Below are 13514 nucleotides of genomic sequence, written 5' to 3' on the forward strand. Positions count from 1 at the left end.
CTAGTACGCCAAGAGTGTTAGGAAACCAGCAGTTTGTACTTTCCATTGCACACTCCATTTATGAAATATGTGGCTTCTCATTGTAGAATGAGTTTAATGGCAGTAATTAGCTGGCAGTGATGACACAGAAACCACTCGTGCTTTCCTGCTGCACCCAACACATACACACAAAGATTTTCAAAGATAAAGCATCTAGGTTGGAGAAAAAATGAAATGACAGCACAAAATGTGCCTCATCAGAATAAAACATCACAGCAAGGTCTGTGGATTACACACATGCATACTGGACCCAACATTTTGCTCCAAGATGAACAGGTTAATATTTTCTCCAAAACCTTCTTTGTTTCTTAATCTTAAAAGCTAAAAAAGCCTTTCCCAAAAATTAAAAGTTTTTTTTTCTTAAGGAAATTAGTCCATGCATTCCTCTCCTCCCAACAATACACTTATTTGTTTTAGATGGTATGGCATTGCTTCATCTAAAAGTGAACTCGGTGCCACTGTGCTGAAGAAATGGAGCCAAAACAAGAGGGAGGAACCAGCCTATTCAGGTGAAGCCTGAGGTTTAGAAGCATCTGTGTACGCGTGCACACAGATACACAATCAAAAACATACTGAAACATGCTGCAATATTTTGTTGCAGGTCTCACTGGTATTTTCTGTTTTAAATTCTAGAGCCTACGGGATAGGACGGGTGACAAGCCTTCCCTCTGCTCTTTTCCTCTAATACTCCTAATAAATACAAAATAAATAAACAGAACACTGCTGAGATCAGAATGAATTAGCAACATCACTGTGTGCCTGAAATCCTTTTGCACAAAGTTCCCATAAAAGCAAGATGATTTGAGTCTTCTCCCCACTCTGTCTCCTGCTCCAACACACACGTGGTCTTTAGAAATACAGGTGCTAAACCTTCCTTCACTGATGTAAAACTGAAAAAAGTATATGGTTAAATTGGCCTAGACCCACCAGTCATGCCACTTGGTAAATGTGGAATACGCTTGGTTGCCAAGTTGTCCTTGGTAACACAAAAGGTACCGAAGTTATTTTTCCATGTTCCCTAAGAAACTGAGAGTCCAAAATCATTCTGGACAGAGGTGACATTTCCTGTAATTCTTTGCGGCAATGTTTTCCAAACATGCCCCAGCATGGCCAGATCACGTCCTGGAAAACATTTGCTTTGAATTGACGCTTCATGGCATTATTTAGCTGATTTTGGAATGATAGGAAAATGCCCTTTTCTATGTCCAAAATGAGTGTGCAACTTCACTATGCATACCTGGGACAAAGAAAGTGCCTTCAAGTGCTTTTCGTGTGTGTTTGTGTGTGAAAAAAGACAACAGGCCTAAGAAAGATCAAGGCCAGAAACTGGCACCTCTGCCCGATAAGGAATCACTCATCTGAAAATCTGCTTTGCTCATCAGACCTCCGCAGCTATTCCCTGAGGAGATTGGATAACCTGTACTTGGCACCACTTGAACAAACATCAAGATTAAGAAAGGGCTGAGGAGAGACTAGAGACGGCAGAGTCAGGGTGTGGCTACTCCCACACACATACACGTCTGCTTCTGTCAAAAAAACAGGCAAGCATCCCCCATTCAGTCCTGCAGATGACACATTAAGATTTCACATCAGAGCTAGCTTACCAGCCAATGCAAAATGCAAGGGTCCCCTATCACATAGAATATTCAGGGAGAGTGGTACTGTTAATGCAAAATGGGTTAGGGGGTTAACTACTTCCTATAGATTAATTAGCCAAAAGAGCAAAGTGTAGTCAACAGGAATGGAATAAGAGCTTCACTCAAATTATTTCCTGTTATACGTACGTAGCAATTAGTCATTTAGACAATCTGTTTTATGCGGACACTTGGCAACAGGAAGAGGTGAGGCATACAAGTCTGGAAACAACGTTGACAGATTGAAGAGCTTGAAATCCTGATTCGGGAGCCTCAGAGTTCCCTTTTGTTTCTTCAGAAGTCTTATAGGGATTTATGTAAGGTGTGGACTCCTAACTGTAGCCTCCATCTCACACTTTGTTTCCTAAGAGCACCACAGCCCACTTCACCTCAGAAAGGTTGCCTCAGAGACGACCACAATGGTCACATTTAACAGGAATTCCCCTACACCTAAGCTGGTGTGAGGACGTGGAACATTTATCACCAAGCCCCACTGTTCTCTTGCAAACAAACCAGCAAACATTTATGCCCCACTTCCCCACAGCAATGCCAGAAGAGAGAAGAAGCTCAGAACCCACTTAGGCATAACAGGAAGGAAGCCCCTTCCCTCACCATCTGTTGCTGGTGTTATAGATCACAGGAGGCACACCTGTGGCCCTTGGTACGTTGCTGCCCTATTTAGTTATATTTTATTTAACCAATGTCCAATTACAATAAATGAAAGTTTGACAAAAGACCTCCGAGCTGCTTACAATGGACAGCATAAAATATTCATTTAAAATGCTACTAAGAAACAAGCGTTCAAAACTAGCTGCATAGATATATATATATCTAACAGAAAATAGAATCAGTAATTCTAAAACACTTGTCAAAATTGCATGCTAAAGTGCCGTGTCTGGGTAGGCTTGCTGAAAGAAAAAAAGCGGATTAGCAGGAGGCAAAAACAAGACAGTGGAGGCACCTGCCTAATATCAGTGGGAAGGAACTTCTGAAATACAGGTGCTGCCACACTAAAGGACCGATTTCTTGCAAGTGCAGAACACACACTATGTGGAACTTGAAGAAGTGCCACTTCCACAGATCCAAATGGTCAAATGGGTGCATATGGGCTGAGGCAATCCTTCAAGTAAACTGTCCCAAAGTGGTTCAGGGCTTTATACAGCAATAGTAACACCCTGAGTTCGGCCCAGACTACAACTCCCACCATCCCCAACTATTGGGCCATGCTGTCTGTGACTGATGGCAGTTGGAGCTCCATCTTATACTGTAGAGGCACATCTGAAAGGCTGCAGATCCCCCAGAGGCTGGTGCGGCAGGTGGTGCAAATGATATAGTAGAGCCCGCCACCCCTGGTTGGAGCAAAACCAGCAGTACAACAAAGGACACGGATTCCTCTCCAGCATTCCAGCACACTATCCATCTCCCATTGCTACTTTTGTACACAGCACCTCCCAAGTGGAAAATTAGATGATCCATTTTGGAAGGAAGAGTGCAGCAAAATGTCCTTATTCCTAACTATCTATTAAGATAGCTCCAGCACAAGTCACGTAGCTCTCGTAACAAATGATGCTATTTATATTTTAAAACAATGATGCCAAAATCAAATCAGTGTAGATTTCCTTTTATTATATTTCTGAATTTTGCATCCAGCATTATTTTTCATCTCTCTTTCTCTCTCTCTTTTATAAAGCTTTTAAAAATCAGTACAACACAAAAAGTTCCTTTTCACAAAGGCAAAAAAGAGGGAGGAAATAATGCCAGCAAAATTATGTGTGTGCCTTAATACAGTCTCGTTAAAGGTAGTTCAAATAGCTTTAAGTAGTAAGCAAATATTTTGCCCAGTCACTGATGTTTATCGAATCATGCCCACCAAACCTGAGGCAAAGTTGTTGAAGTGAAATTCTCAATGACTAATTCCAAATTAAATAGGGTTTTCAATTAACAAAAAGGTTGGGAGCAACCATTTTTACCTTGAGCTCTTGCTTAAGAAAATGCTAAACTACTGTGCTTGCTGGCTGCATTAAAAAAATAAGAGCTGGAAGGGGCTTTGTGGTCCCACTGCTCAATGCAGGAAATACAGAGAATCCCCAAGATATGGTTGTCTGCCTTCTGCTTGAAGACCACAGCAAGGGACAGAACACCAACTCTAGGAAATTGGTTCCATTGCTGAACTGCTCTTACTGCTTCGTTTAATAAAGAAGGAGCTAAGAAAGATCAAATGCTTATATTTCCATATTGTAAAGGGTTCAAGGTATAACCCAGAAAAATAAATTGTAACATGAAGGGATAAAAGCTGTGTCTGTGCTCCCCATCAGCTGTCACTAGACACACACGCTGAAAATGAGGAGTGAATGAAACTTCCCTCGAACTGGCTCTATAACAATTTTATATTTTGATCCATAAACTGTTGCATGTTTGTTGAAACAGTGCCTGCCAATTCTACTGGTTTCCTAATAAAGCATGTGTCTGACCTATAAGAAGTGGGAGATCCATCCAAATTCTGCCATTACAGCAGAAAATTGTCAACTATTTGGCTTTGTGTTTTATTTTTACCATCACAGCTGGAGGCATTGCTTGGATTTAGCGTCTCAGGGAGACATCAAAATCCCTTTGGCCATGTCGACTGCAGATCTAGTGTATTCGAGGCAGAACTGAGATGAGATCAATAAACATTACCAGTTACATTGTCTATGAGAAAAGCAGCATATACTACAGAAGATGAGCTTCTGTTTTTGGCCCAGTTCTAACTGAAGTTAAATATTATTACAGCGGTACCTCGGGTTAAGAACTTAATTCGTTCAGGAGGTCCGTTCTTAACCTGAAACTATTCTTAACCTGAGGTACCAGTTTAGCTAATGGGGCCTCCCACTGCCACCACGCTGCCGGAGCACAATTTCTGTTCTCATCCTGAAGCAAAGTTCCTAACCCAAGGTACTATTTCTGGGTTAGAGGAGTCTGTAACCTGAAGCGTCTGTAACCTGAAGTGTCTGTAACCTGAAGCGTCTGTAACCCAAGGTACCACTGTATATCTTTCTCTTGAGCACATGGCTTTTGCATCTCTTTTCAACAACATGAGTTCCTGCCATGCCAGCTACTTTAAGAAACTAGTCAACACCCTCAATGCTGTTTGTAAAAGCTCTGCATCTGCTTTAGGTACATTCAGAGCACACGCCAGTGTCTGGATATATACAGCAGAATATGTTCAGTGCTTCAACCCCTAGTGTACGGATAAGATGGGAGCCAAAAGCTCCAAAACATTAAACCCCACAGGAGTTCAGCAAACTCTCCCACCTAGCTGTCAAACCTCAGAAATAGATGCTGCCTTTGTAGGGACTCTTCCTTAAGAATTGTGCATCCTAACTCAGGTTGCCTCCAAGTTACCAATGCTCCTTTAGTAAAACAACAGAATAAATTCGTGCAGGAAGGCCTTTTTTTACCACTATTAATACTGAACATTCGCAATACAAAATCCTAAAGCTAGCCAAATTCCACTACTGACATGAATGGAGCAACTCTGGGAAAGGCAGCTTGAGAACAGCAGCCAATATTTTCCTTTTAATCTCTAAGAGAGGAATTAGGGTGCAGCACTGCATTAAGTATTTGCTTCAATTCATCCTTTGGCTACAGAATATATATTTTTTTAAAAGCAAAAAACCCATAGTTTCACTGCCTAAACATTATGTTGAACCAGCTTCCCTTTGTGACCCTCCCACCCACTACATTTGTATCCCTTTTGACTGGAGAAATATAATATTGGCTGTCTGGGAGGATAAAAGAAATATTCTGTTCCATAACAGCAACAATTTATTTGCACATGATTCAAGGGCTACTCAAGCAAGGCATACAAAATTGTTCTTGCTCAAGGCTGAATTTATAGCAATACGTTTTTCATCTTCTATGCTTTTTCCTGAAAAACAAAAATCAGGAACAGTATTCTTTTACACTCTTCTCTTGGCGGTAATTATACCAATTTCAACATTTTTTAAACTCAGAGGATTCTTGCCCTTTAAGAAAAGGGGGGAAATGCTGTAAGGCACTGTGACTTGACAAATATTTGATGAAGAATTATGTTTTTAAATAGTGTATCAAGTGGTATCTGAGGCCTTTTCAGTTATCTGCATTAACTATTCACCAGGAAAGGCTGAAACCCTCTGCCTGTTTACTTGAGAGCAAGCTCCATTGAGCTTAGCAGCACATACAACGAAGTAAAAATGCATATGAATAAGCAGGAATTAGATTTTTATTCTTTCGCCCTACAAAACTGGTTTTCTCCTTAGCAAAACCTTTCCGTGGCAAAGTGTTGTGATGATGGAGAGACAGCAAATTAATGCGAATGAGCAATATGTATACAGATACTTTTTCTCCAAATATAACTGTGTTATGATAAATAAGTGTGTGTGTGTGTGTGTGAGAGAGAGAGAGAGAGAGACAGAGAAAGAGAGAGAGATTGCCAATGAATGCTACTAGGAAATATACACACACATTTTCTCCAAATAAAGCTGATAAAAAGTTGTTTCCACCGCTTTTTTAAGGGACATTCTTCAGTAATTGTCATCAAGCAATGCTAATGTGAAACTGACAGAAGGATTGAGATAAAACAAAGCCTGAAAGGAGAAACAGCCCCTTTTCAGACAAACTAAAAACCTAAGAAAGCTAATAATAGTACTCTAATAGAAACACAATATTAAATGAACGCCAATAACTTGGTTAGGGTTATAAAGCCTAAAAGCAACTAAAATAGCTGCAGAAAGAGGAAAGCCCAAAGCATGCTAATTTTTAATTCAAAAAATGGCCAAAAAATCTCAAATATTTCAATCAAACTCAAATGTGTGAAGTTTTCATAGATTTATCAATGGTTTTTTTAAATAGGGAATGTGAGAACATAATAGGAATATTGGAAGATCAGCACACTTGAGACCAAAGTCCTATTTATATGTGGGGCGAATGCATTGTGGGCTTAAAATGGAGAGGGGGCCCATATACAAACCCACACCCAACAGCCATACAATTCCACTTCAGATTTTCGTGTATTCATCTTATATGTCTAAAGAAGAATTATAAGCGTGTTTGGTCGACCACACTCAAAATCCATCCTCAGACTTTGTGCTGAATAGTGCTAAAGAGGTTCTACAAAAGTGTCTGGTTTGCCTAGCCTTCTCTTTAAAGCAAGTTGACATAACTGGCAGGGCCAAAAGAAAAGTTTTCCCATGACTTATAAAGCAGTAGATATAAGTCACTCTTTCCCATTTGCCTCAGTCCATGCTCTGGGCAAAGATGGCCTGGCACAGAACTTATCTTGTTATCATTCCAATGCTAGACTTGCACAACAGCTTCTCAAGGTCACTGTTGTATCTTCTATGGATATGCCAGCTTTATCTCTATCTCCCCCCCCCCCCATCTCTGCTGAAATTCAAATAGACAATTAGTTCTCACAACATCCTGCCTATATTAGACTGGTTGGGCACAGATGAATGGTGGGAGGAACCAGCTGGGGAACCCCCAAGAGAAGAAGGCTCAAAACCTGGGGAGTGGTTGTGAGACAATGATGAGTGATCAGAGTGGGAAGACTCAGAAGTGGAGGTGTTGGAAGCTCGCAAGGCTTAGTGAGCTGGGAAGGACAGTGGCAGAAAGACGTCCAGAAGCTGAAGCAGGAGGGTGGGAAGAGAGAGGCCAAGAGGCAGAGATGAGTCAGGATGGTAGAGAATCATGGTGCCTTCCCCTCCTGCTGCAACAAGCTCACCTCCTCCATTGTCTCCCAGAACCAGAAGGGACATGAAAAGGGCGGAGGAAAGATTGGCAATGCACAGACACAGTCTCTGACTGCTTGGAAAATACCCTGGATAGGAGGGAACTTTGGCAGCTGTGGGGAGGCGAAAACCTTCAGTCTCAGCAACTGCTTCATGGGGGCAAGACCTACCTGAGATGAGTTGCTGTGCTCATTAGGCCTGACACTCCTGTGCAGAACATGTTTTTGCTAATAAGGAGTTAACTCTAACTTGTATAGTGTGATTTACTGCTGGCTCGCTGCTGACACTGCCTGTTCAGACTGAGGAGACTAGAAAGCCAGTCAAGCGTGGTCTCTCCCTCCAGTCCTCAGATGTCCCATGTGGCAGTATATTTCTTGACTTCCCACTGGCTCTAATCCAAATATGTAATGGTGCATTTGTCTTGACCCTTTGAACAAGTAGGAACAAAACTATCTAATCAGAAATAGCTTGGCAGTTGGAAATTCATTGTGGCTGTGAGCACTGAACCTATCTGGGCAAGTTTCAACAATGGTTGGTTAATCTGGGCCAAGGAAGAAGGCATTGGAAGAGATGACGAACATTACAAAGCAAAACAAAAATAATGCCAATGGGATTTGCTCTTTTTCACTGGAACTGGCAAAGAAAATTGCACAGGGGGTGCTATGGTCAGCAAGGTAAGATTAGGTTCCCTTGGAAACAGGACACTTTAGCAAATAAAGACCATATCAGTGTAGCTTGAACGGGAAAAGTTTTATAGAAAAGTAGTCACAAACAAGTTTCTTAGACTTCTATATATTGTTTGGCTAATTGATTTGGTATTATTTGTTTCTTGTTTGATTCTTCACATAAAACATAAATAGAATAGACTGTTTCTGTCGCTTTATTTTTTTACTTTGAAGCCTGCACCTTCCATCTGAGGCAAAAGAATCATAATAATTCAAAAACACTTTGTATTTCCCCCTCACTCTCATCTCAGATGACTTTCCTGTCTGGAAGCTTGAGAAATGTCTCTCCCAGTACAGTTGCTCAGCTCCCATTAATACTAATGAGGGTAATGCCTGTGAATGGTGGGAACAGATTCTTTGTTTGTAAACTACCAGCTTTTGTTATAGAATAGTTGGGCCTAAAGTTTTAATTGGGTCTGGAGGTCATTGCCCAGTCATATAAGAAACTAATGAACACAATGCAGTACTACATCTTTCAGAACTGCCAGCCCTCCAAGAGCATCCAGCCAAACCTCAAACATCATAAGGCTGTATAACACACACACACACACAGCTTGTGTGCCAGTACAGTATGAACTTTTGTTGACTGCAGCACAAGAATACCAATTAAATAGTGATTACCCAATTATTATTGCTTCTTTTTTAAATACTATACTGTGAAGTTTTAAACATTACACTACACTTCCTCTTAAACACTACACAGACTAGGAATGAATGTATCACTTCACCTTTATGTATTACTGTTAAAATAAGTGAGATTCAAAATAAGATAGCCTTGAAATACTCAGCAATGCAAAACCCAGGTTTGGAGCAAGCAGGCAAATTTTAGTTCATACCTGTGAATAAAAGGAACTCGATTATCAAGCGTCACTAAACGTAAAGTTTGAATATACCAGATGTGTCACTGAGCTGATTTTTCAAGACACTAGAATGCTTTGCTTGGAATCTGGAATCCTAGTCAGTTGTCTCAATTAAGTACATCTGGTTTAGACCGGAGTGAAGATGGGTGATTTACTAACTTCTACAATATTTGAGATGAGACTGAGGTCATCTGGAGTTTTGACATGCAGGGCACACACAGAGCTCAGCAGCTGAGCGCTACAGATCAACTGCCAACCATACGGAATTTAAATAAAAGTGCATGAGAAATTAGGAAATGGATTTCTCAGCTTGCAAAAAAAAAAACCATAGTTTTTGCTCGTAAGAAAACACTGAATCAGCTCCAAGTAGGAATGAGGGAGAACCACATAGCAAAATTTGGAGAAGTGAAAATTCTGAAAGATTAATGTGTTTCGGTTCGTGTATTGCTTTTGAAAGTGCAGATTAGTTATATTTGCCTTTAAAAGCCAAATGAATTAAATTTCTCCAGCCAAATAATGTGTACAAAAACGCACATCCTATGGTAAAATATGCATAAAAATGCATATATTACTGAAAATGACAGATTCTCCCATCCCTAGGTCCGAGAGCCCTGTTGCATTTCCCACCAGCATTATAACGTGCAATAAAAAATTAGAGGCTTTCTCCTTACTCACCCATAATTCCACAAGAAAAGAGAGTGGGTCCTTGACTCATCTTCTTTGGAGTGTGCTGAAAACAACCAGAAAAGCTATTCATTGGGGTTTTAAGAATTATGCTGAAATACAGGGTCATGTCCAAATGCCATTCAAGGACTGGGTAATGCCAAGAGCACAGATCAATGAAAAGGTGTAGACCGACTCAAACGTACAAATTAAGCAAAAGGGCAGCAAGCTTAAAAAGGATGCTGTGCCTGTATTGCTCTTTTGCAGCTTTTCTTCGTAAGTCTTCCTTCTAACAGTTTTTCAAAACTGAATGGAAGGCTAAACCAAAGAATGGGGTCAGGTTACTATTTTGTGAATGTTCTAATCCAAGATCAAAGACTCAGCTGAAGTTTTGAATTGTTCTTTCAAATTTCTCTTCAGGATTAGAAAAGTAAGAATGGTGGAACACGTAAACTAAACAGTGATCTCCACTACTGAAACATCTCCTGATTGCTTTCACATAATTTCTCTTGTTCTTAATGGGGCAAAAGTTAATAATATTATTAGAAGACAAACAATTCCAGCAATTTCTCAGATACTGTTTAAAGTCTTCCTTTTAAAAGTGTTCTCCTTTGTCAATATCATCACCTCATGACTCTTCTTTAAAAAGAAGAAGAAGAAGAAGAGCAGAAACAAATTGCAGTTTGGTATCCAATAACACAACATGTTAGTAATGTCCATGAAATTCAAAGTACCGTATTTTTTGCACCATAACACTCACTTTTTTCCTCCTAAAAAGTAAGGGGGAAATGTCTGTGTGTGTTATGGAGGGAATGCCTACAGGTGGCATGCCTACGGATTTTCCTCCTCTAAAAACTAGGTGCGTGTTATGGTCGGGTGCGTGTTATGGAGCGAAAAATACGGTACTTGATCTGTGTTCTGCTTTTCTATTTTTTCCCCTAGCAGACCAATCTTGCTTTTCAAAAAGAGAATTATTTAAGGTGGTATTCAGCAAAATATCTGCACGCCCACATGGATTACCACTAGTGCAATGGGACACCCCCTGCTAGGACACCCCCTCCACTGTCCCCCAACCCCACTCTGTAGAGTTGGGGAAAATTCCAGAGTAGATTTAGGTAGCACACAGGGAGAGGACTGTGAAGCAATGCTCCATTACTCAAGGAGAAATCTTTGCACTGGCAGAACCTTAGCTTTGGCACTATGTTGAATGCAACCCACAACCCATTATAAGTAACAAAGCAGATTCCCTGCCCTGCAATCAAGCAAGTATTTCTACAGTTTCTAAGTTTCAGCAATAACTGTTGCTTTTTTTCTTTGTATGGAGTCTTACACATTCTAATACTTAGGCTGCAACCCTGTGCGCACTTACACAAAGGGCTGACCTCAGTCCAATCCTACTCAAGAATAATTTCTGCTATCAACTACCAGAGTTCTGGAGTACAAGATTTTAAACACATGATGGAGCATGTGTTGAAATGTGATAATAAGAGGAGTTGTAGCTTAGCAAATGAGCAATGCCATCCCAACTCCCTCCTCAGCTGGTTTTGTCTTCATTTCCCCTGCCCAACTTTTCTTTCTTTCTTTCTTTCTTTCTTTCTTTCTTTCTTTCTTTCCTTCCTTCCTTCCTTCCTTCCTTCCTTCCTTCTTTCTTTCTTTCTTTCTTCTCCTGCTTCTTTTTCTTTCCATCTTTTGGGACGCTCACATTTGTCTCTGACCTGCACTGCTACTCAGTTGTGATCATTGTTCCTCTCCTCTGTACAACCACATTAATTCTTGGCACTTTCTTTCCAGGCCTGTTAAGCATAGCAGCCGTTACTTCATCCATTATCAAGCAGTACATTGATTGCTAGGCATGCAAATAGGCCTAAGATGGGGTTAGGGATTGCTAACGGTGGTTGATATCACAAAGATAACAAATAATATCGCCTTAAAGCAGGGGAAATGGTGCCATTTACCAAATGTCAAAACAAAGCCTATTACCTTCCTTTCCCTCTTGGATTTAATTCAATGCCTCTCCTGCACATGCCTATTAAGCTATGTACTGGTAAAATATTTCCTATTAAAACTTTCCCCATTCTCCCAACTTTCTGAAACAGCCTGCTACAAATGACACTTACACATTTATATTTATCAAGTTCAACTACACCTATAAAGTTAAGTATGAAACTATAATGGCATACAAAAGAAGGGAGAATGTCACTGGGATGGTGTTGTCTTGAACATTTGATCACTTTTTTTTAAAAAAAAAGCTCAATAGGTAGCAGTTAAATTAAGCTATTATTGATTACATCTAAATAAGAAAGCCTTTTTATGCACATAAATGTATGAACCCCTCATATCTATTCACTTACATGTATTATTCCTTATGTTTACAGTGTGTACATTTTGTCTTTGTAGAATTGTATTTATAACAGGAAAGCGTATTTTGGCAGAATGGGTGGTATTTGCTAGTCCTAACAAGAATAGTCCCTTTGAATTTAATGGACATGACTAAGTTAGGTTCCTTAGTTTCCATAGGTCTACTTTGAGTAGGATTTAGGTGACTACCACCATCCAAATATAAAATGATTATTTAGAAGACTGGTTTTAGATCCGGGGGGGGGGGGGGGAGAGTAAGTAGGAAGAATGTTTTGAAACTACATTTCTCCCCATTTTAACTGTAATTGCCATTTCACAAGGGTTGGGTCTTATAGTAAACTAGGAAGGAAGGAGTAAATTATCTGTAAACACAATTGTTTTTCTTAGGACAAGCAAAAAGTTTAATTTCTCTATTTCCACTCTTCCTAAAGCCTTTCTTTGTGAATGGAAAGAAGGAGTTCTTTTGATCCAAGTGTGCTTTGCTCCAATTCTTATGAGATTATCTGCACTAGTAACCAGTTCTGGGACAACGAGTAACCAGAATACAGTGATACCTCTGGTTAAGTACTTAATTCATTCCGGAGGTCCATTCTTAACCTGAAACTGTTCTTAACTGAAGCACCACTTTAGCTAATGGGGCCTCCTGCTGCCACCGCGCCGCCGGAACACGATTTCTGTTCTCATCCTGAAGCAAAGTTCTTAACCCGAGGTACTATTTCTGCGTTAGCGGAGTCTGTAACCTGAAGCGTCTGTAACCTGAAGCGTATGTAGCCTGAAGTACCACTGTATTAAGCAAATGGTTTACAAAATGCCAAGAAAAGTCAAAATTGGCACTAAAGCCACAATTCTATAGTCAGAACAGTTTGGGAAAGACACATCATAATTCTGTTTGTATTATTATAAACACTGTCAGCATTTTGGAAGACACCATGATGGTCCAGCGCCGAGGGCCTTCTGGCGGTTCCCTCGCTACGTAAAGCCAAGTTACAGGGAACCGGGCAGAGGGCCTTCTTGGTAGTGGCACCCGCCCTGTGGAACGCCCTCCCACCAGATGTCAAAGAGAAAAATAACTACCAAACTTTTAGAAGACATCTGAAGGCAGCCCTGTTTAGGGAAGCTTTTAATGTTTAATAGGTTATTGTATTTTAGTGTTCTGTTGGAAGCCACCCAGAGTGGCTGGGGAAACCCAGCCAGATGGGCTGGGTATAAATAATAAATTCTTATTCTTATTCTTATAGTGTAGGAATGAAATTAACAACAACTGTTGTTTCAACAGGTAACTGTTAAGTCTGAATGCAGTCATATCATGAACATCTCTGGGAATACTGTCAAATTTAAATGTGATGCTAAGCGGGCCAGAAGAGTTTACCCATGTGACATTTCACAAACCAAGTGACTCATTTAAAGTACCATATTTTTTGCTCTATAAGACACACTTTTTTCCTCCTAAAAAGTAAGGGGAAATGTGTGTGCGTCTTATGGAGTGAA

The 13514-nt window shown here is 40.3% G+C and overlaps 1 protein-coding gene across 5 annotated transcripts in view; it reads right to left on the bottom strand.

The window, feature by feature from the left end:
- FAM53B (family with sequence similarity 53 member B) overlaps positions 1 to 13514 on the bottom strand; it is a 117185-nt gene that overhangs the window by 65953 nt on the left and 37718 nt on the right. For all 5 annotated transcript variants that reach the window (XM_081005283.1, XM_081005286.1, XM_081005282.1 and 2 more), the window contains exon 4: positions 9681 to 9735. In XM_081005283.1, the coding sequence (XP_080861409.1) occupies positions 9681 to 9735 (55 nt within the window). The remainder of the gene's footprint in view (positions 1 to 9680; positions 9736 to 13514) is intronic.

This window comes from Podarcis pityusensis (assembly GCF_964106645.2).
Source record: "Podarcis pityusensis genome assembly, chromosome: 5".
NCBI classification, from domain to species: Eukaryota; Metazoa; Chordata; class Lepidosauria; order Squamata; family Lacertidae; genus Podarcis; species Podarcis pityusensis.